At 58.7% G+C, this 21,530-nt stretch overlaps 2 protein-coding genes across 7 annotated transcripts; both read left to right on the top strand.

Moving 5' to 3' along the window:
• Positions 1–564: 564 nt before the first annotated feature.
• CRYBB1 (crystallin beta B1) lies at positions 565–5,163 on the top strand. Its single transcript, XM_015644265.3, has 6 exons — positions 565–933; positions 1,519–1,678; positions 2,414–2,532; positions 4,087–4,219; positions 4,355–4,497; positions 4,836–5,163. The coding sequence occupies exons 2-6, from the start codon at positions 1,538–1,540 to the stop codon at positions 5,014–5,016; spliced, it is 717 nt and encodes a 238-aa protein (XP_015499751.1). The 5' UTR covers positions 565–933; positions 1,519–1,537; the 3' UTR covers positions 5,017–5,163.
• Positions 5,164–6,059: 896 nt separating this feature from the next.
• Positions 6,060–21,468, top strand: TPST2 (tyrosylprotein sulfotransferase 2). Of its 6 annotated transcripts, none has more exons than XM_033518129.1 (7): positions 6,060–6,111; positions 13,549–13,614; positions 16,569–17,471; positions 18,904–19,102; positions 19,819–19,869; positions 19,992–20,040; positions 20,914–21,468. In XM_033518129.1, the coding sequence occupies exons 3-6, from the start codon at positions 16,636–16,638 to the stop codon at positions 20,019–20,021; spliced, it is 1,116 nt and encodes a 371-aa protein (XP_033374020.1). In that variant the 5' UTR covers positions 6,060–6,111; positions 13,549–13,614; positions 16,569–16,635; the 3' UTR covers positions 20,022–20,040; positions 20,914–21,468. The 6 variants fall into 6 exon arrangements, with proteins under 6 accessions (XP_033374020.1, XP_033374022.1, XP_033374023.1 ...); XM_033518131.1 differs by lacking the exon at positions 6,060–6,111 and adding an exon at positions 7,577–7,702; XM_033518132.1 differs by lacking the exon at positions 6,060–6,111 and adding an exon at positions 11,222–11,350.
• The last annotated feature ends 62 nt before the right edge of the window (positions 21,469–21,530 follow it).

Raw genomic sequence — 21,530 nt, 5'->3', positions numbered from 1 at the left:
AGCTGATCAGAAGCTCAGAAAGACTCAGGGGAAAGTCCCCCCCGAGGTGCCATGAGATGGGGGAGATGTGGCACCAGAGGCTGAGCTGGTGCCAGTGCGTCCCCAGCCAGCCACCCCCTGACCCTCCTGCGCCAGTCAGACAGAGCTGGTGCCCCAAAACCATGAATGTGGTGGTGGCAGAACCAGGGGTGGTTCAGGGTGACTGCAGCACGGGGAAAATGGGCTAAAAAGCAAAGGAAGAGCCCTGCCAGTGAGCAGGGACGTTCCCAAGGGAGAACAAACAGTGCTTCCAGGCACTCAGGTGCTTCGGAAAGTGTCAGCTTCGATTACACATCGTTTGGAAAAAACCTAACTCCAGCAACACTTCAGAACACTCAGGTCTCGCTTCCTGGCACCGCCAGGGCAGCGCTGCCGGCGCTTGCGGGCACGGAGTGATGCTCAGAGCGAGAGGTTCGGTGTTTGGAGGGGAGGAACGGGCACGGCGGGGCTGCCGCTCCCTGCGCGGTGGCAGCGGCACGGGAGCGGTGTCACCGCGGGCTCGGGGCGCTGGGCAGGGGAGGTGTTCCTGTTCCTGTGCCGGTGCCGGAGCCGGCCGGGCCGTGCCAGGGCTATATATGCCCTGGCGGGGCGGCCGCACGAGGGGCAGCGGGTGCCGGGCGCGCTGCAAAGTGGCACGGTCAGGTCTTCTGTTGTGCCGCGGGCACAAAGGAAAGTGCTGGGTTCAGCGGCTGGGCACGGGGCCGGGGAGAGGCTTCCAGCTCGCCCAGCGCTTTGCAGGATGTGATGACTGGGCGGCCGCGCAGACACTGATGAGCTGGCAGTTCCTTTGTGCGCCCGCCCGGGGGTCTGCCCTTGCCAGGCTATAAAGTGGGGGCCTCGCGGCGCCCCGAAACACAAGCCCGCTCACTCCAACAAGAAGCAGCAGCTGCCCAGGTAAGAGGACGAAGTCCCCGGGCACCGGGCTGCAGCCGGACCCGAGGTGGGGAGAGGGAAACTCAGGGTCTAAGCCGCGGCCACCGCTGTGGTGGTCACATTCGGGAGGACCTTTGTGCTCAGCATCCCACCGCCCTCCACTCCCCGGGGAGCTGCTGGTGACACTCAACTGCCGGGCCTCAGCAGGGTGCCAGCTGCAGGGCCTCAGCAGACCAGGGCTGTCCCCTTCCCACCCCTCACATGCTGCCCCAGTGCCCCCTGGGCTCCCAGGCGCACCCCGTGTGGGATGGCCCCGGTGCCTGGCACAGCATCAGACCCCATCCGTGGGCACCCCTCCAGTGCTGGGACCATGCTCCGGGCTCTCCTGACCACAGAAGGAGATTGTGGACTCCAGGACCTCCTGTGAACCCCCTGGTGAAGGCAGGGCCCCCACCTGTGCCTGCTGGAGAACCTTCCAGCAGCTCCTCTCCTGGCCCTGGCCACCCACCCCATTGAGAGTCCTCATCCAGATGTTACCGTTCCTGTGACGGGTTGTGGGTGGCCATCCATGCCTCCCTTTAACCTACTGCTGGTGCCCTGTCACAGACTTGAGCCCACCACCGTGATGTCTGAGACCACAAAACCCGCTGCTCCCGGCCAGGCTGTGGATGAGAAGGAGAAGGCGGCTCCTGCACCAACCCCATCCCTCGACCCTGCTCCTGTCGCAAACAGCAAGGGCGAGGAGCCCTCCCCAGAAGCCTTCAGGGTAAGCCTTGTGGCTCCCCACGCGCAGGGACACGCTCTGGGCTAAGGGACAGGGGCAGCATCCTTGGGGCAGGAGGAGATTGCCCCAGGGGGAAGGAGGGTGGAAGTGTGGGTGATGCCATCCCTGCTCTGTCCCTGTGACAGCCGGCGCAGGATTTGGGCACCTGCTGCAGGACAAACAGTCTGAAGGTCCCTTGGCCAGGACCAAGGGATTGTTGGGGACCACAGGCTTTGGAAGTGCTCTCCCCTGGGTTGTGGTGTCAGGGCTGGCTGCTGCCACCTGCTTCCCTTGGTCACCCCCTGCCTGCAGGGGGCCTGTGGGGAGGTGGAGGGGACACTGGTGACAGGCCCAGCACTGAATTGCCACAGTGATGCCAGGTCAGCATGCCAATGAGGCATGGGGCAAGTAATGCGAGGGCTCCGGTGACACTGTGCCAGAGTGCAGACAGGGCACAGGAGAAGCAGCTCCTTTCCACCAGTGTGGGCACCAGCAGCAGCAAAACCAGGGGCAGGATGAGACCATCTTGGAGCAGGAACAGCTGTTGGGGGGAACCTTCCTGTGCTCAGAGCCCAGCACAGCATGGACAGGCTCCAGATCCAAGAAGCTGCAGGAGAAGGCTTGGGGAGCCGAGGGGGACAGGTGGAGCAGTGGGCTCGGGTATGCAGGGTCACACAGCACCAGCCTGCCCTCCCTGAGCACACCTGTCCTCATCCAACCCTTTCCTTGCACCCCCAGATCGTTGTCTTCGACCAGGAGAACTTCCAGGGCAGGCAGATGGAGTTCACCGCCGAGTGCCTGAACCTGGCTGACCGTGGCTTCGACCGGGTGCGCAGCGTCATTGTCACCTCTGGACCGTAAGTGACCCCAGCCACGGAGGGGGCCGTGTCCCTGGGGCTGGGTGGGGACATGGCCTTGGGGGGCACCCTGGGCACAGTGTGACGTGCAGGGGCATTTCCCCGCTGCCTGGGCAGAGCGCAGCAGGGCCGGCACAGGAGCAGAGCGGCCATCCCAGATCTCCTTCGAGGAGGACGGGAGGGCCAGGATGGGTGGGAAGGATGCCAGGGCCACATGCAAAGCAAAGGGCACCAGAGACAAAGCCAAGGGCTGAGGAAATGTGTCCATCATTTCAGCCGCCTGGAGCTGTCCATGGAATACAAGGGACCTGCAGATTTTAGAGAAGTCAAGATGAAATGAAGTGGGATCCTTGGAGCAAGCTGGAGCAGGCAGGGACAGGCAGGGACGGGCACACGCCTGCACCCAGACAGCTGAGCAGCAACAGGGGGGCTGGGCAGGTCTCAAAGCCGTGGGAACAGTTGACACAGGCAGGGACAAAAACGATCCCCAAAGCAGATAACTGAGCAGACAGATGATCTCCATGTTGAAAGAGCATCCCACTGCACTGTGCCCGGCTGGAAACGGCGTGCCCAGGAATGCAGGGGGGCTGGAAGTGCTGTGGGGAGGATGCACAGGACATGGCTTGTCCTGACAGCATCCCTGGGGGGCCAGGAGGGTGACCTGGAATGACACCACGCAGCACAGATGACTTTTTTATTAGGAACCCAGAATATCCAACTGCTCTTGAAACAAATTGGGGATGAAGCAGCCTGGAAGGAGCTCGGATGTGATACCTGGGAAACTGCTCTAGACATAGAAAGAGTGAAACTGGGAGGACAGAGAACTTGGGTGTCATTGGGGTCCTTAGAACCGATGGGACTCTGCACCCAAAAATGTGCTTAGGGAAAGATGAAAGCAGAACAACCAAGCTGAGCTTTAGCAGTCAGCTTGAGGCTGTGCAGCCTGGGGTACCTGAACACCTCTCCTGCCAGCAGGAAAACCCCTGCCAGCATCTTCCCTGCTGGAAGAGCTGTTTTGCAGGGAAAGTGGAAGAAACAAATGCAGGAGTGTTGAGGTGCCGGGGGCTTCTGAAGCCCCACACCCATGACATTCCCAGCCCCACAGCACCTCGTGGCTCTGCTGAAGAGGTGACATTGCAGCTGAGTGAGCCCCACACCCGGCAGTGGGACGGCTGCCAGCGCTGGCTGGCGCTGGAGCAGTGAGGCGTGCCAGGATTACACAGCCTAGGCAGGAGGGACAACAGAGTCCTGAGCTGACTCTGTGGGGTCACCAGCTGTGCAGGGGTCCTGCTGCTCCCCAGCCGAGGAAGAGGAACACTGTGAGTGCTGGTGCCTGCTGCAGGTTTGGACATTCAAACATCAGTGAGCTTCCAGCCAGCAGCTCATGGATCAGCGCTGGCTCTGCACAGGCCACAGTACCTGGGCTGGGATAAAGGTGGGAGCAGGGTGGTGGGGCCTTTTTGGAGACCCCCTCCATTGTCCTGCAAGCAGGCTGAGCAGGAGAGGAACTGCTGGGTGGCACCTGACCCGCTCTTTGCCCACCTCTCTCCCCAGCTGGGTGGCCTACGAGCAGGCCAACATGCGCGGGGAGATGTTCATCCTGGAGAAGGGCGAGTACCCTCGCTGGGACACCTGGTCCAGCAGCTACCGGAGCGACTGCTTCATGTCCATGCGTCCCATCAAAATGGTGAGTGCTCGGGAGCAGAGAGCCCTGCTGGGGTCTGCCCAGGGCTGGGCTGTGCTCAGCCTCGCTGGATGCCTCGCTGCAGCAAATCCAGGGCTTTGACCACACTGCCCAGCACCCTCCCTCTGTCTTCCCCAGGAGGCTGAGGACCACAAAATCTCCCTCTACGAGTCTGCTGACTTCAAGGGCAACAAGATGGAAATCCAGGAGGACGACGTGCCCAGCCTCTGGGCTTATGGCTTCTGCGACCGCGTGGGCAGCGTGCAGGTGCCCAGTGGAACGTAAGCTGGGCTGCAGTGGTGACTGCTTCATGCCAGGCTCCTTGTCCTCCCCAGCCGGCTGCTTTTGGTGGCATGGATGTTTTGGTGGCATGGCTGTTTTGGTGGCATGGCTGGTTTTGGTGGCATGGCTGTTTGGGTGGCATGGCTGGTTTTGGTGGCATGGCTGTTTTGGTGGCATGGCTGTTTTGGGTGGCTGTTTCTGGTGACGTGGCCCATCCTCCAGAGGCTGGTGCCCAGTGCAGTGAGGCCCTGCTGGCCCCTGAGCACACGCCAGCTGTGTGGCTGCTGCCTGGAGTGGCTGACCCCGCTCAGGTGCCCTGTGTCTGCTTTTCCTGCAGTTGGGTCGGGTACCAGTACCCTGGCTACAGAGGCTACCAGTACCTCTTTGAGACCGGAGACTTCCGACACTGGAACGAGTGGTCTGCCTTCCAGCCCCAGATCCAGTCCATCCGCCGCATCCGGGACATGCAGTGGGACCAGAAGGGCACCTTTGTCACCCCCGACGCGCCCTCCGACTGAGCGTGCCGCCTGCTAGCTACGAGTCCCGGGCCCCGTGGGGCACCCCCGCCTCCCCTCGCGCTCGCCTGCCCAGCACTTTCCTTGTACATTGCACATTCCCTGGATGTACTCTACCTTGTGAGGCAAATTAAAAAAAAACCAGAAGATTAGAACTGCTCGGGGGTCGGTGGTGCATGAATGCGGCTCCGTTTGCCTGGGATGCGCCAGCCTTGCGCTGGAGCCGGGTGGGACACGATGGGGAGGGGGGTTTTGCCAGGGAATTGGTCTCGTGCTGGGATAGAGGAGACCCTCGGTGTGGGAGAAGGGGGTGGCAGAGGCCCTGCAGCCCGACCCCACCAGCCCCCGTGGGAACTCTCTCAGTTTGGGGGCTCAGGGTGTCCCGGGAGCGGCGGAATCAGGGAGGGCTCCTGGCTCTGCCCACGCCTGCAGGATCGGGGGGCTGCGAGGGGTCCCTGCCAGTGGGATCCACTAATTAACAGCCGAAATTGCAGTCAATCAAATACCAATTCACTTTCAAGGAGCTGCCTTTTTTCCCCTGGGATGCTGCCCCTCCCCACCGGGAACGCTGCCGCCTCATTCCCCCGTCCCATCCCGTTGCCTCCCGGTGGGGCACCTCGGGTGTCATTTCCCCGCGCTCCCACGCCGCTAATTAGCGATGGCGGTGATTAATTACAGCGATAGCAGTGACGGCAGCGCTGCCGGGCTCTGCACATAGGCAACACCGGGACGGAGGCGGGGAGCGGGGATAACGGTGAGGCCGCGGGCAGAGCGGTGCGGAGCGCTCCTGGCAACTCTTGGGGACGGCTGCTCGGCCACGGCCGGTACCGGCACGGACACGGTCAGGGACAGGGACAGGGACACGGGCTCGGTGCCGGGATCGGTTCCCCGGTGCCGCCCGGTGCCCCCCGGTGCCCCCCGGTGCCGCCCGGTGCCCCCCGGTGCCCCCCGGTGCCGCCCGGTGCCCCCCGGTGCCCCCCGGTGCCGCCCGGTGCGCGGCGCGCGCGGCGCAGGCGCGGAGCGGCGGGCGGAGATCCCGGCCCCGCGTGCGCGTGACGTCGCCGCGTCTCGCGCCGCTCCGGGCCGGCGGCGGCCCCGGTGAGTGCGGGGGGCACCGAGGGGAGCGGCCCGGCCCGGCCTGGGTACCGCGTGTGCCCCCGCCGTTTGTCCCCCCGGCTGGCAGGTGGCAGCGGCCGGGCTGCGCGGCGGGAGCTGCCTGCTACCGGCTCGGGGCTCGGTTGGTGGCGCGGAGCGGCGGGGGATGCTCGGTGCGCAGTGCGGGGGGGTGCGCGGTGCTGGGGGTGCCGGGCGGTGATGCGTGATCGGAACGGGGCTGGGGACACAGAGCGGTCCTCGGTGCTGGGTGCTCGGTGCGGAGCGCTCGGAGCGGTGCTGGGTGCCCAGCGCAGGATGCTCGGAGCGGTGCCGGGTGCCCAGCGCAGGATGCTCGGAGCGGTGCCGGGTGCCCAGCGCAGGATGCTCGGAGCAGGGCGCCCAGCGCAGGATGCTCGGAACGGTGCTGGGTGCCCAGCGCAGGATGCTCGGAGCAGGTCGCCCAGCGCAGGATGCTCGGAGCAGGGCGCCCAGCGCAGGATGCTCGGAGCGGTGCCGGGTGCCCAGCGCAGGATGCTCAGTGCTGGGTGCCTGGTGCTGGGTACCCAGCGCAGGATGCTCGGAGCAGTGCTGGGCGCCCAGCACAGGATGCTCGGTGTTGGGTGCCCAGCACAGGATTCTCGGAGCAGGGTGTCCAGCGCAGGATGCTCGGTGCTGGGTGCCCAGTGCAGGATGCTTGGTGCTGGGGTCACAAGTGGTGCTGGGTGCAGGGTGCTCGGTGCAGTGCAGGGTGTGCTGAGGTGGCCACAGGGTGCTTGGTGCACAGAACACAGTTTTTGGCAGGTGGGACAAGGTCTTGAGCATGGGGTGCTTCTCGTACCTTTGTCCTCCCGTTCTCCTCTTTGGCACACGGTCCCCTCTCCCTGCTCCCATGGCATCCCTCTGGCAGCCCAGCACCAAGCTATGCCTCCATAACCTGAGCACTGCCATACACAGAGGCACCCATGGGCTGGGGCTGTCTGTCTGTCCAGGTGTCCCGAGCTCAGCCAGGGCTGGGATTGCCCTCCTATACCAGGATGAGCATGGTGGCCTGGGCATGTGGCCAGTGAGAGGCTGCATCTGCGGGTCTTGGGCAGCATCAGCCTCTGCTGAGGCTCGAGAGGCGTTGGCAGCACCAAGGTCAGCTGGCTGTGAGATGTGGGTCCCTTGGCAGGGGGTGCAGACGGGCTCCTGAGCAGCTGTGTTGGCACCTTGCAGCCCACCCAGAGCACTGGAACTCTCCTGGCAGTGCCTGTTACTCGGCTGTGCCTGCATGGCAGAGATGTGACATCCGTGCTTTGTCCAGCTCATGTTCCTTGGGTCTCATGGCTGGAGTTGCTGGCACTGGGGCTGGCAGTGAGAGCTGGGCTGCTCTCCTTTGCAGGCAGGGATTGGTTTGCATCACAGAGGCCTTTGCTCTGTCCCTCGCTGTGTTTGTTTGCATGCTCGGGCTCTGTCCAAAAATCATCTCACAGCTTGAAACCCCTTCAGACGCCTCCCTCTGCCAGGCCCCGCCAGCTGCCTGGACTCGGTTTTGGGAGGCGAGTTCCCCCTTGGCGCAGCCGTGCTGCTCCTCCTGCTCAGGCACTGAGCAACGGTGAGTGGGGAGACCCGAGGAATTGGTGCTAAGGGCTTTCCAGGTTTGCCGTGTGCTTTGTGGGAATGCTGCAGGGTGCTCGAGGGGAGCTGTCAAGAGCCAACGCGGGCACCTGCAAGCGGGGTTTGCCATCGCATGCCGGTGGCAGCTGGTGCCCCGAGGCTGCTGCATGTGGCACCACAGGAGCAGCTGTGCTGCAGAGCCCAGAGGGAGCTCAGGGTCTGTGTGGAGTCACGTGAGGGAGGCAGCCCAGAATTTGGGGGACAGCAGCTGAACTGGGCACTGTGTGGGTCCTCCCCAGCATTGCCCACAGCAGCTGGCACTGCGGGCTTCGCTGTGGGGGAAAGTGGCAGGGCTTGGGGTCTCTGCAGGACACTGGTGGGCTCACCAGCATGGGCAGGCTCGTGCCACCACCATCCTCTGCCTGTAGGTTTTACAAACTGCATTAGTAATTTCTGTCACTATTTTAAGGAGATTTTTCCAAAGGCAGTTTGCATTACGGGTACACTGAGCCTTCGGGGATGTGTGGGATGGAGAAGCACTGTTAAAACACAGGGACTGTCAAGAAGATTTTTGGAGAGAGAAAACAAACCCCCAGCAGGTGGTTTTATTTGGCACCGTACAGATGTGCCATGTGATGAATTTGTGATGCCTTGAGGAACCTCAGCCTCATGCCTTGGCTGAGCACGTTTCCCTCCAGATTGCACGGGCAGCGGGCACACAGAACATGGGAGAAGCTTGCCCTGGTGTCAGCTGCCTGCTTTGGTTCACTCTCTTTTCCAAGCCTTTAGTGCCCTGTTACAGGAGCTCCTTGTCCCCTCCCAGGGACAGCAAACAGGAGCAGCAGCAGGGGTTGCTCAAAGCAGAGCGCTCGGAAGTGAAGCAAGCGGCTCTTCCCACCGCGCATTCCCAGGCAGTGACCCCAGACTGAGCTCCGAAGGGGCTGAAGCATCCAGGTGCTTCTCCACGGAGGAATGGCCACGAGCACGTTGGCTCTGGAGCCCCAGGCTGCTGTGCTGGGGCAGGGGAAGTTGTTCCAGCGCTCCTGTTCCTGCTCAGTGCTGGGAGCGATCCTGTGCTGTGAGCGGCTGTTGCTGCCACTGGCTGAGCTGCAAGGAGGGTGGGAAAGCAGCCACCCCCCAGGGCAGCTGTGGCACAGCTGGCTGCAGGCCAGCGTGGCTGGCTGGCACTCAGGCCATGGGCACAGGCCTTGGTGGGCCAGCTTTTGCAGATGCAAGTGGCAGCAGAGGAGGAGAGGGCTCCCAGCTGGGCTGGTGCAGACAGGAAGGTGCTCGGATGTGCCGCGCAGGGTGGTTTGGCTGCCGAGGCAGCAGTGGCGCAGGCTCGGAAGGACCTGGTTCTATTTCTTCCAGCGGTGGTTTCACAAGAGCTTCCCCTGTGCCAGGGCTTGGGGGTGGTCATTGCCCGTCCTCACTGGGGCTGGGAGTGGGAGGCCACGAATTCACACATTGATGGAGTGGGTGCCGGTGCTTCCCAAAGTTTCTGGTGTTGTGGAGATGCCAAATGATTGCTGTTATGGCATCTGTTGTGCCAAGCATGGCTGGGCATTGCTGGCGGTCCTGGGACTGGTCTGTGCTCAGGGCTGTGTTCCTGAGGGAGCTGCAGGAATCAGGACAAGAACGAGCAGAGGAGCTGAGAAAGATGGGAAAGTGAGGCCAGCAGTGTCCCCTCTCCCCTCCCTGCCTGTGGGGCGAGCAGCAGCACCTCCGTCCTTGCTGCCCTGCCCTGCTCTCAGACACTGCCTCCAGGGCTGCTGCTGCATGGGGAAATAAAACACTTTGATTTTGTTTCTTAAGCAAATTTGAGGTTTTGGGGTTTGTCTTGCAGAAACAACTTTTTATTTGCAGATCCTGATCTTTGTGCGTGCAAGAATGGAGGTTGTTGAGACTTAGGGTTTGGCGTGTGGATTGGGAAAATATTTTTTGAAGATACTTAGTGTTTTTTCTAGCAGTTCCTCTGACTTCTCTTTCTCCCTGTTGTATGGCAGGCTCTGACCACCCACATTCCTGCAGGGAATGTTTGTGCAGTTTTGTGAGGGAAGAGCTGTGTTTGCATCCAAGCGTGATGAGTGAACATGAGGGCTGCAACCCTCACCCTTCCCCTGTGGGAATCCCCAGGACATACCCTGGATGAGGGGTGGGAGTTGGAGGGACCTGGTCAGGGGCATGGAGATCATAGAATCATCAGAGAATCATGGAGTGGTTTGGGTTAGAAAGGATCTTAAGGGTCTTCTAGTTCCACCCGCCTTCCCTGGGCAGGGTCACCTTCCACTAGACCAGGTTGCTCAGAGCTCCATCCAGCCTGGCCTTGGACACTTCCAGGGATCCAGGGGCAGCCACAGCTTCCCTGGGTGAGAGGAGCTGGGGGAGAGCTCGGTGCTTTCTCAGAGCCCCATCCTCCAGCAGGACAGTGGAGTCAGTGGTCAGGCACAAGGGGAGCCAGCATGGGAGTGTCACCATCAGTGGCACCTGTGCTGGCTTTGCCTTTGTCCCCCTGAGGCAGCAACTGCAGATTAATTAAGGAAAGGGGAAGCTCTGTGGGTTAATTAAAAGCCAGGAGCTCCCTCTGAAGTGCAGAGCTCGTGTCCCATTTCAGCACAAGCGTGTCTGACGTGCCGGAGCCTTGCTGCGGTGTGGGGACACGGTGCCAGGTGCTGGGGAGTGGCTGGGTGCCTCCATCCCTGTGTCCTGCCAGCAGCTTTCCCTTGGGCATTCCATAATTAATCTGCCACTCTGAGCTGAGGGGCCGTGGCCATGAGAGGGTGGCAGGGTGAATGCTGAGATTTCCATCTCCAGATGATAAAATGCCATCTCCATACTTGGAACGAGGGATGGCAGAGGGGACTTACTGTAAATTGGTGGGATTTTTATTATTTGAGGAACACTGTACCATTGAGCAGGATAATAAAATGTTTTGCTAATCATAACAGCTTTGAGGCAATAAACCAACAGTCTGTTTGTGCTGTGAAATGTCTGTGGATTCTGTGCTGATGTGACTTAGAGCCTGTTGAAGCTGGCTGGCACACAGTGCCCGTATCCCTGGCTCTTCTCTGGGATGCAGGGATGCTCGGCTGGAATGGGTAGTGTGGCTCAGGGCTCTCACCTTGCAGGCTTTTCTGAGCCAGAAAGTGTTTGAAGCTGGCTGTCTTAATCCTCAGGTTCTGCTAGTTTATTTTTCTAGATACCCAGCAGTGAGAATAAATTCCCCTTTACACCCTGAGCATGCTGGGTGCTAAAATGCAGCTGGAGCAGCCTCTGTGTGGTTTGGGTGCTGAGGTGGCTGCTTGAACACTCATCCCTGAACTCTTCTGACTGTTAGTTTTCCCTGGGATGATGTGGCGGTACAAGTATAAACCACAGGGCTGTTTGGGGATTTTCCAAAAACACCCAGGTGTTTTTGCTGGGATTGGTTGTGTTTTCACTGGAATTGGCCTCTGTTCCAGTGAATGCCCTGGGTTCATGACCTGCAGTGCAGCTTCAGTTTGAATCACCAAACCCGTCCTGCTCTCGCCATGTGGTGGCTGACAGCAGCTCTTCTTTTTTTGTTGTGGGGTTTTTTTTGAGTGCTGCAGCTTCATTTTCATATCTGCTCTCCGAGGCTCAGGGCCATGGCTCACCTGCAGCAGAGGTAGGTGCAGAGCCCCTGTCCCAGCACTGGGGTGGGTGGGTTGGGCCCTGTTCCCACTGTCCTGTGGGATCGATCCCGGTCTGTGCTGGGGTGGAGGAGCATGAGGGGGTTGTGCAACAGGGCTGACACTGCACTTGGTGACCACAGCCACTCCCGTGGTGCTTCTGTGTGCTCCTGGTGGAGATTGGGGCTGGCCCCATACTCCATGCCCCATGCTCCATGCTGAATTCCAGTCCTGATAAGAGAGATACCAGGGAAATGTCTGGAAATGTGCAGTACGAGTTGCCAGCAGGAACATCCAGGAGGAGCAGAGCTGCCATCAGCAGCGCCAGCGTTGGACTGAGCTCAGGTTGGGATGAAGCAGTGGCCCTCGGGCAAGCTGTGTTTATTTTTGTAAATGAACTGGAGGCTATCAATTCAGTAATTAAATATTGCTGATTTGTAAAGATGTGAGTTGGATATGTTGGGACATTTCTTGCTGACCACAGTTTCTGCTGATGTTCCGCCACAAGGGCGCCTGCAGATCCTCATCCTTTTATTAAGCACCAACAAACTGAGCTCAAATTTTCCAGGCCACACCTACGTCTTTTGGGGAGGCTGCACTTAATGATAATCATTTCTGGGAATGGTTTAAAGGAAAATGCAGCTTTTGATTGTATGGGGCTTCTCCTAGAAACTGTTTTTGTGGTTGTTTGTAACACTTTAACAAAGGGTGTTTCCTCACTGCTGAGGGTGCTGTGCTGGCTCAGGGGCTGTTCTGGGGGTGGTTTTTACCCATTCCCAGTGCAGGTGCCAAGGTCAGGGGTTTCACTCAGGGGTTTTGACCGGGGTTTCGGTCAGAGCTGTTGTTGGAGCCCAGCTGGTGGTGACGCCCGCACAGCATCAGGAAGGAAGTGACAAACAAGTGCGTGTCCGTGTGTCTGTGCACGGGCAGGAGCTGGAGCTGTTTCCGGAGTGGGGTGAGTTGGGTGGGCTGTTAACCCCCCCTGGCCCTGCACCTCAGCGCTCGTGGCACTGCAGAAGGACATCCAGGGATGCAGCTGCTGCTCCGTGGAGCTACAGCCTGGTCTGGAGCTGGAATCCTGCTGCCCATGGAGGCCAGGCTGAGCAGGAAGCCTCGCAGGGAAGCGCCTGCTCTGCGGATAAGCCCTTGCAGAGTTCATGCTGGGTGGAGTTTCCCTCTGGTTTCTCCTTAGGCACAGGGGCTGGTGACACTCGAGGGCAGGAGAGGAGACTCGGGTGGCTGGAATAGCCATTAGTGTCACTGCTGGAAACGTTCTCAGGAACATCCTGTGAGGCCAGGACCTGCTGTGCAGCCACGGGGAGCTGACTGGGAATGTCCCAGCAGCAGTGACCCCATGATGGTCCCATGTCCATGCTGTGATCCTGGGAGCAGAGTGACATCCAGTGATCCGCCAGGTCCTGGCCCCTCGGGGTGCTCTGCTGCAGCTCCGTGTCCTGGACTGTCCCCAGGATGCTCTGTGCTTGCAGGATGGCTTCAGCAAAGACTGCTGGGCTCCCTGGCATGGAGCAGTCCTTGTGGGTGCAGGTGCTGTGTCCTTGTGGGAACCCCAGTGTCCAGGGGTTTGGTTCCCAGCCTGGAGGGATTTGCTTGCTGTGAGGGGCTGGTGCTGCTGCCTGATGCTGTGGTGAGGCTGGAGAGAGCTTTGTTCCTTGGCCTGGATCTGGGAGGCACTGCCAGGCCTGCAGGTCCTCTGGGCTCTATCTCCTTTCACAGTCACTGATCTGGGGGCTCTGGTCGTTGTCTGACTTGTGCCTGATTTCAGCATTTGCAGCAGGCGAGTGTGGAGCTGCTTCCTCTGGTCATGGCTGTTGTGTGAATCGGTGTGTGCTGGAATTGTGCCCAGCTGGATTGTCATCCCCTGGGCTTTAGACATCCCGGCTGCTCGGGTCCCCCTGAGGCCTCTCCCTTCCAGGAGGCTGCATTTCCTAAAAGAGCAGCTGCCCTGCTGCTTCCCTCTCTGTGTCCTGGCTTGGCTGTGCTGTGTGAGCAGTGCTGGTGTCTCAGGGCAGGTGTGCCAAGTCCACTGACCATGACCTGGGACCACCAGCTCTGCCAGGAATGCCTTCCCTGGGGCTCAGAGGAGGCTGTGGGCGGGAAGGGAAGGTGCTGAGGAGGAGAGCAGATGCGTGTGCTAAATAAACAAATCAACACTGTGCCTTCTCTTCCTCACCAGGTGTTTTGGTGGCCACAGGTTCAGCATGAAGCTCAACTAGCAGCACAATGACCATACAGGGGAAAGGTAAGGGTGAGCAGATGGATGTGTGCTTCCCCTGGGATGCTGCACATCTGTCTGATGATGTTGCACATCTGTCCATACCGCCCCATTGATCCTGTGTTGCTTTCACAAGCTGGCAGCACACAGTGTCAGTCTTGTTCATGCTCAAGTCCCTTCAGCATGGGAATAGGGAAGACTTGCTGCCTGTAGGACCTCTTGTCACTCTGCTGTCTCTTTCCCACTGGTTCCCATCCTCCCCCACGCTCTGGGTGCCAGCCTTGCTCTGATACTGGCCAGGGACACAGCCCCTGGCCCTGGGTCACATCCCTGTCCTGCTGTGTCCAAGCTGCACTCAGGGGCTTCAGCCCTGGATTGCTGCTGGCACTTTGATTTCTGCTCCCATGTCACTGTTCCCTAACACCTTGTGGCAAAGTAGCCTCTGAGAGCTCCCTAATTCCTGCTGGAGTGGGAAGCTTTTAAAGCCAGCTTGGGCATCTGAAAGGGTGTTGTCTCTGGAGGGGCTGTCTCTGCTCAGACAGCCTAGCACCTAATTACACTGTGATTCCAGCACAGTGTCTGCTGGGGAGGAAATGACCCATCCATATTCCCTCACAGACTAATGAGGCCCATAAATTTTAGGAAATTCTCAGTGGAGAATTGCACAAAGGAGCTGAGAACCAGCTGGGCCATTTGTGGTTGCCCCTGGCCCGTGGCCAGACACGCTCTGGATGTTGTTCAGCCCTCCCAGCACATTGGGGTGATCCCAATGGAGAGGTTTGTCCCATTCCAGCCTTTCCAGGGCCAGGGGCTGCCGTGCAGGGGCAGAGCCAGAGTCCAGAGCTCAGCAGTGGGGAGAAGCCATGCTCCTCTGGGCAGCTGCCTTTCCCACTCCCCACACGGAGTGGGAGCTTCCCCACACTGGTGGTGTTGGGTGGGAGCAGTGGGGGCTGTGTCCCTGCCTGCTGGACAGGCAGGGTGGTCCCCAGGGGCTCACAGAATCCCAGGATCATTCAGGTTGGGAAAGCCCTCCAAGATCATCAAGTCCAAGCTGTGCCCAGACCCCACCTTGTCCCCAGCCCAGAGCACTGAGTGCCATGTCCAGGCGTTCCATGGACACCTCCGGGGATGGGGACTCCACCACCTCTCTGGGCAGCTCCTTCCAAGGCCTGACCACTCTTTCCATGAGGAAATTCCTCCTGATGTCCGACCTGAGCCTCCCCTGGCACAGCTGGCAGCCCCAGCCACCCTCCCATCACACACAATATGAGAGTCCCTTTGTTCCCTCCGCAGCTTGGCCAGAGCTGCTGGAGCATCTCGGTGGGAACTGCTCCTTGTCAGCTGCTTCTCCTGGAGAACAGAGCACTTCTGTGCTCCAGCCTTCTTTCATGATGCAGCCTTTGCTGCTAATTAGCCTGTCTTGGTCTGCATCGCCCTAATTATTCCAGTTGGCCCTCAATCCTGCCTGCTCCTCTGCCATCCATTGAAATGGGTCTTGTGGCATTTGCAATTATTTTGGGGTGAACATTTGAATATATTTACATGACTGAAACAGATGAAGAGAGCAGGAAGGAACAGCACTTGTCTTGTTAATGGCTCTGACTCTGCTTGGTGCTGCAAAAATGCCAGAGCAGTTGGGTGTCCCTCTGATCTACATCCCAACAAATCCACCCACTTTATCTCATACCTGAGGATGCAGTTGAGGCTGTTTAGCTTTGGTATGTTACCCAGCAGCTGGTTGGGGTGGACCAAGGAGTAAAGAGCCACAAAAATACTTTTGGTGGTGATGTTGCTGTGTTGCTGGGTTGGGGAAGGGCATCCCTGGGCTGGCAGAGAGGCACTGCCTGGGCAGGACTGGATAAAAGCCAGAGGGTGAATGGGAGCAGTCTGGGAGGGTGGATTGGGATGTCAGGGGCTGGAAGGGGGGAGCAGAGTGAGTCGCTGAGTGCCTGGCAGAGGGGGCAGGAGGAGCAGTGAAGCTGTCCAGCTCCAGGCTCTCTCCTGCCTTCTCCCTGCTCCGCATGGGCTGCTGCACAATGTGTTCCTTCGTGGAGGGGAGAAAACGCTTTTCTGGAGCAGCTCTTTGGCCTGTCAGCCAAACAGAATCCATGGACGGCCCGTTCCTTCCACTCCATTCAGCTCCTGCCCCAGCCTCACAATCACAAAGAACTGGAAATCCCGGGGTGAGCCCAGGGGAGGATTGCAAAACCTGCACTCGCAACCGGGGCGGACGGGGGGAGGGGGTGGGAAGCGGTGCCAGCATTCCCGGGAGTCCCTCCGGGCACGCAGCGGAGCTGGGCACTCACAGAGGCTGCAGCCTTCCTGCTGGATGTCCTTCCCAGCCGTGGAAAACCCCAAAGAGTCTCGGTGCCAGATGAAGTTTCACGGATTTGTCTGTCAGGTCAGTTTGCGAGGCAGGGCAGGGTGGTGAACGCTGCGTGTGGCTGTTCACTCTCAGATGGCTGAATTTCTCAGTGCTTCATTCTAACGGTTTCTCCTGACTTAGACACATAAAACTGGCATGAGAGGCTTTTGTTTTCTCCTTATTTCAGCTTCCCCCTCCCCTGTGACCGCAGGGTTAAACTAAACAAAATGTAGGGAGGATGCAGGTGGCTGAGAGGTGAGCAGTGCTGGAGCACTGACTTGGGTTTGGAAGGAATAACCTCACCGAGGCTCTGGGCTTCATCTGAGACAGAACAGGCTCTCTCTAAAGATTTTGCTTTAAGGAGTCCCTGAGTATACAGGGCCCCTCCTCTCCAAGACGTTCCTGGAACTTTGCTCCAGCTGTAAACCTGTTGTTTCTGCGCAGAAATTCTCTCTTTGGGTGTGCACTGAGGCAGACTTTAATTACCTGCTGGGTGTAAGGCACCAAGCCTGGGAGGTGCTGATAAGCGAAGGAGGTGATGAAATCCTGGGATGGTGTCAGCATCCCATGGGAGCAGGGCTGGCCCCGCTGCTCTGACAGTGCTGTTCTCTTGCAGATGCCCGTGGGGTTGGACACTCGCTAGCGGAGAGCTGAAGCCCCCAGCCTGTGCCCAGGAGAGCAGGATGCGGGTCACCACGCGCAGGGTGCTGCTGCTGGTGGGCTCGGTGGCGGCCCTGATGGTGACCCTGCACCTGGGGCAGCAGGTCCTGGAGTGCCAGCAGGTCCTGAGCGAGAGGCGGCACAGGCTGATGAGGCCCGAGAACGAGGAGCTGGTGATGGTGGACGCCAACCACGTGGAGTACCGGTACAGCAAGGACATGCCCCTGATCTTCATCGGCGGCGTCCCCCGCAGCGGCACCACGCTGATGAGGGCCATGCTGGACGCCCACCCCGAGGTGCGCTGCGGGGAGGAGACCCGCATCATCCCCCGCGTGCTGGCCATGCGCCAGGCCTGGTCCAAGTCCGGCCGCGAGAAGATGCGGCTGGACGAGGCGGGGGTGACGGACCAGGTGCTGGACGCGGCCATGCAGGCCTTCATCCTGGAAGTGATCGCCAAGCACGGCGAGCCCGCCAGGTACCTGTGCAACAAGGACCCCTTCACGCTCAAGTCCTCCGTGTACCTGTCCCGGCTGTTCCCCAACTCCAAGTTCCTGCTGATGGTGCGGGACGGGCGCGCCTCGGTGCACTCCATGATCACGCGCAAGGTGACGATCGCCGGCTTCGACCTGAACAGCTACCGGGACTGCCTGACCAAGTGGAACAAGGCCATCGAGGTGATGTATTCCCAGTGCCTGGAGATCGGCCGTGCCCGCTGCCTGCCCGTCTACTACGAGCAGCTGGTGCTGCACCCCGAGAGGTCCATGCACAACATCATGAGGTTCCTGGACATTTCCTGGAGCGACACGGTGCTGCACCACGAGGAGCTCATCGGGAAGCCCGGTGGGGTGTCCCTTTCCAAGTGAGTCTCGGCTCCTTCCTCAGCTTTTCAAGGGGTTTTTTCATCACACAAAGCAGGCTAACACTGGGAACAGAGTTGCTGGGGTTTGTGTTTGATTTTGGGGGAGGAAGGACAGCACAGTGTACTGCAGTGGGGTTTGTGTTCCTGAGGAAGAAATGGCTTTAATGCTCCCAATATGTTGTACTCCACAGAACAGCTTGTCAAGCAAGGATTTCAGGAGCAGGTGACTGTTTAATCTCTCTTGACACTGCAGAAATTATTTCAGTCTCTAATTTGCAAGGAGCTGCTTGCTCTGAAACGTGAGCTCTTTAATGCCTCTTTCTCCACCCGTCCTCAGATGCCTCCTTGGTGTGATTAGTTGTGTTGCTAATGATGATGAGCTGCAGTTCTTGCCAGGTCTGGGGCTGGTATTGCAGAATAAAAGCAATACCTGCTCAGTGGAGGCACACCCAGCACTCCCTCCTGGCCTCTCCGTGTTCAGGGGGGGCGTTTACCTTCTCCCACTTTCTTTTCCTCTATTAATGCTGTTTCTTTTCTAAGTGAAAGCTTAAGTCAGGCTTAGCAAAATTTAATCAGCCGTGTAAGGGATTTATCCAAGTCTCCATATCAGTTACTGGTGCCCCAGTGGTGAAGGGCACAGGAGCCACGGGGCATGTGCAGCTGCTCTGGTTTTCTGGGATGCCCTGGGAATGCAGCCGGCTCTGCTTCCCTGTTTGCTCAGAGTGAATTGGTCCAGGCTGCTCAGATCAGGTTTTGAATATTCATAGGGGTCACCGGCTGTATCTGTGCTACAGCCCACACATCTTACATCGTTTTCCTCTGATAAGCAGAGGTGTCCTGGTGAAAACCCCTGTCCCAGTGCAGGATAGATCCCTCCTGTAGGAAAAGAGGAAGCAGCCTCGAGTTGTGCCAGAGGAGGTTTAGGTTGGACAAAAAGGAAAATGCCTTTCCTGAAAGGGTAGTTAAGGTAGTTAACAGAACAGTGGTAGAGTCACCATCATTGGAAGGAATTTAAAAGCTGTGTGGATGTGGCAGCTGGGGACATGGGTCAGTGGTGGCCTTAGCAGTGCTGGGGGAATGGTTGGTCTCACTGGTCTTAGAGGGTTTTTCCGACCTTATTGATTCCATGACTAATCAGGAGGACCCAGCCTCTGGGGCTGTGGAACCCCCTGCCAGAGTCTGCTTCCCCAGGGCTGTGAGGGACAGACACCCCTTCCAAGGAAGTGCCCAAGGCCAGGTGGGACAGGACTTGGAGCAACCTGGGATAGTGGAAGGTGTCCCTGCCCATGGCAGGCAGTGGGGTGGGATGGGATGTAAGGTCCCATCCTGTGGTTCTCTGTGGAGGAGGCAGTGAGCTGTGTGTGAGCCCAGCACATGTGTGAAATCCAACCACTGTGTCTTTTGTTTGTTTTTTTTCCTTTATTTTCCCCAGGATAGAAAGGTCAACAGACCAGGTGATCAAGCCGGTGAACATGGAGGCGTTATCCAAATGGATCGGGCACATCCCGGGGGATGTGCTGCAGGACATGGCCCACATCGCCCCCATGCTCGCCAGACTTGGCTACGACCCCTACGCCAACCCCCCCAACTACGGCCACCCCGACCCCCTGGTTGTCAACAACACGCACAGAGTGAGTGGCACTGCCATGGGGGGACGGGCCAGGGGCTCACGGAGCCCTCTGGAGCAAGGGAAGCTCCTGGACCGGATCAGGAAAGAGCAGGGGTGAAACAGACTCACACAGGGAAATCAGAATCACAGAATTCCTGGATCATTCAGGTTGGAAAAGGCCTCCCAGAAACATCGAGTCCAACCTATACCCGATCCTCACCTTGTCACCAGCCCAGAGCACTGAGTGCCACATGGAGCATGTTCCTTGGACACCTCCAGGGAGACTCCAAACCTCCCTGGGCAGTTCCAAGGCCTGATCATCTTTCCATGAGGAAATTCCTCCTGATGTCTAACCTGCCCCTCCCCTGGCACAGTTTGATGCTGTTCCCTCTCCTCTTGTCCCTGTTCCCTGGGAGCAGAGCCTGACCCCTTCAGTTGTCCCCTCCTGTCAGGGAGTTGTGCAGAGCCAGAAGGGCCCTCTGAGTCTCCTTTTTTCCAGGCTGAGCCCCTTTCCAGCTCCCTCAGCTGTTCCTGGTGCTCCAGCCCCTTCCCCAGCTCTGTTCCCTTCCCTGGACATGCTCCAGCCCCTCCATGTCTGTCCTAGAGAGAGGGACCCAGAGCAGGACAGAGCACTCATGGTGCAGCTGTTTCCCTGGGAAGGCTGGGAATGGCTGGCAGCAGAAACCCAGAGGTGTTTCCACTGCCCCAGAGGGTCACTCCAGCTTCTCTTTCCCACAGGTTTTAAAGGGGGATTATAAAACACCGGCCAATCTCAAAGGTCACCTGCAGGTAAGAGCTGGGCACACCCTGAGGGTTTGGGGGTTTGGGACACACCAGGGTGCCTGGTGCTTGCTCCCTTCCCTGAGGAATGCTGGCTCAGAGATGACCCTTCTCTTTTGGGGCTCTTCCAGGTGACTCAGAACACATCATCTCCTCACTAAAAAAATTAATGATTTCCAGGTAAGACTCTTTACTTAATTTTGGGATTTGGGCAAATCCGCATGGGTTGCCCCAGGACTTGGTTTGTGTGATTTCTGTGGATCAGCTGGGGTTCCAGGCCCATTCCTGGTGCCAGGCATCCTTCACAGTCGCCTCAGATCTTCCCACACAATGCTTCTGTGTGGGACCATTTGTAAGGAATTCTTTTCCTGAGCTCTGGGAACAGGATTAAAGCTGCAAAATGAAACTCAGCCGCTTGGGAGGGTTATTGCAGCCTGTCCCCGCGGGCAGCAGGGACACATGGAATGTGTGGATGAGCTGAGCTGCTCCCCAGCTGCCTCCAAAGACGTGCCATGGACCTGAGGAAGGGGATAGAAAACAAAGGAAAACATGATGGAAAACAAAGCTGCTGCCTTGGGCTTCTGCTCCAGAGACAACTGTTGATGTGTTGGATATTCTTCCTCCCCGCTAAAGCATAAAATATTCTTGGTACTAAATCTGATCCTTTAAGAGCAAGTTTCTGTGTACAAGCAGATGGTTGGGCTAGAAAAAGATCAGAAGCACTGAGGGAACATCAGGAATTGTTTGTCCCCTGTCCTGGGCTGAGAATTTATTCCTTTCTGGCCATTTTTTGTGTCACAGGGGCTTTAAACCTTTGGTTGGGCATTGCTGTGCTAGTCTGAGGGGATCCTGTTCCCAGTGGGATCCTGTCCCTGAGGGGATCCTGTTCCCAATGGGATCTTTCCCCTGAGGGAATCCTGTTCCTGAGGGGATCCTGTTCCCAATGGGATCTTTCCTCTGAGGGAATCCTGTTCCTGAGGGGATCCTGTTCCCAATGGGATCTTTCCCCTGTGGGGACCCTGCCCCTGAGGTTCTGTGTTTTGTCACTTCCAGAACGCTGCCAATGGCCTGTTGTTGCCCGAGAAGGAAGAGTGTGCAGTGGGCCCGTGGAAATCAGTTCTCCAAGCATATTGCTTGCTCCTACTGTTGCCAAATGACTGCGCTCCAGGAATGTATTTGCATTTATTTGCAAAGGCCAAACGTGCTCCGCGGCGGGAACGTCGCCGGCCTCTCCCAGCGCTCCGTGGGGAATGCAGCTGTGGAAATCCGGACTCGGGGGGCGGGAGGAGATTCCCTGTGCCGTGGCTGGAGGACTCCGTACATCGCGTTTGTGTCTCGTGATCTGTTCCCCGTTCCCGGTGTGGGGAACAGCCCTCCCATCCCTGCTGTTCCGTATTCCTGGGACCGGGAAGAGCCACCCTGGTCCTGCTGTTCCCAACTCCCAGGGTCAGGAACAGCCCCCTGGCCCCGAAGAGCCTTTGTGGTGCGTGTGCCCTCCCCACCACCTCCTCCCCGACCCTGCAGAGGCTATTGCAGAGTTAATATATGGCCCCTCCCCTCCTCCACTCCCGGTGTCGGACACCATTAAAGTGTTGATTTGATATTTAATATTTTAATTATTAATGGCGCGGGCTCCGCCCCCTCTACACCGCCGGGCCACAGCGCGGAGC

Source organism: Parus major, chromosome 15 (assembly GCF_001522545.3).
Source record: "Parus major isolate Abel chromosome 15, Parus_major1.1, whole genome shotgun sequence".
Lineage (NCBI taxonomy): Eukaryota > Metazoa > Chordata > Aves > Passeriformes > Paridae > Parus > Parus major.
This window is presented reverse-complemented; position numbering and strand designations above follow the sequence as displayed.

Coding starts and splice junctions, on each gene's coding strand:
- CRYBB1 (XM_015644265.3), top strand. CDS start 1,538: ATGTCTGAGACCACAAAACCCGCTGCTCCCGGCCAGGCTGTGGATGAG. Junction 2,533..4,086: donor GTCATTGTCACCTCTGGACC/GTAAGTGACCCC, acceptor CTCTCTCCCCAG/CTGGGTGGCCTACGAGCAGG. Junction 4,498..4,835: donor GTGCAGGTGCCCAGTGGAAC/GTAAGCTGGGCT, acceptor CTTTTCCTGCAG/TTGGGTCGGGTACCAGTACC.
- TPST2 (XM_033518129.1), top strand. CDS start 16,636: ATGCGGGTCACCACGCGCAGGGTGCTGCTGCTGGTGGGCTCGGTGGCG. Junction 17,472..18,903: donor GGTGGGGTGTCCCTTTCCAA/GTGAGTCTCGGC, acceptor TATTTTCCCCAG/GATAGAAAGGTCAACAGACC. Junction 19,103..19,818: donor TTGTCAACAACACGCACAGA/GTGAGTGGCACT, acceptor TCTTTCCCACAG/GTTTTAAAGGGGGATTATAA.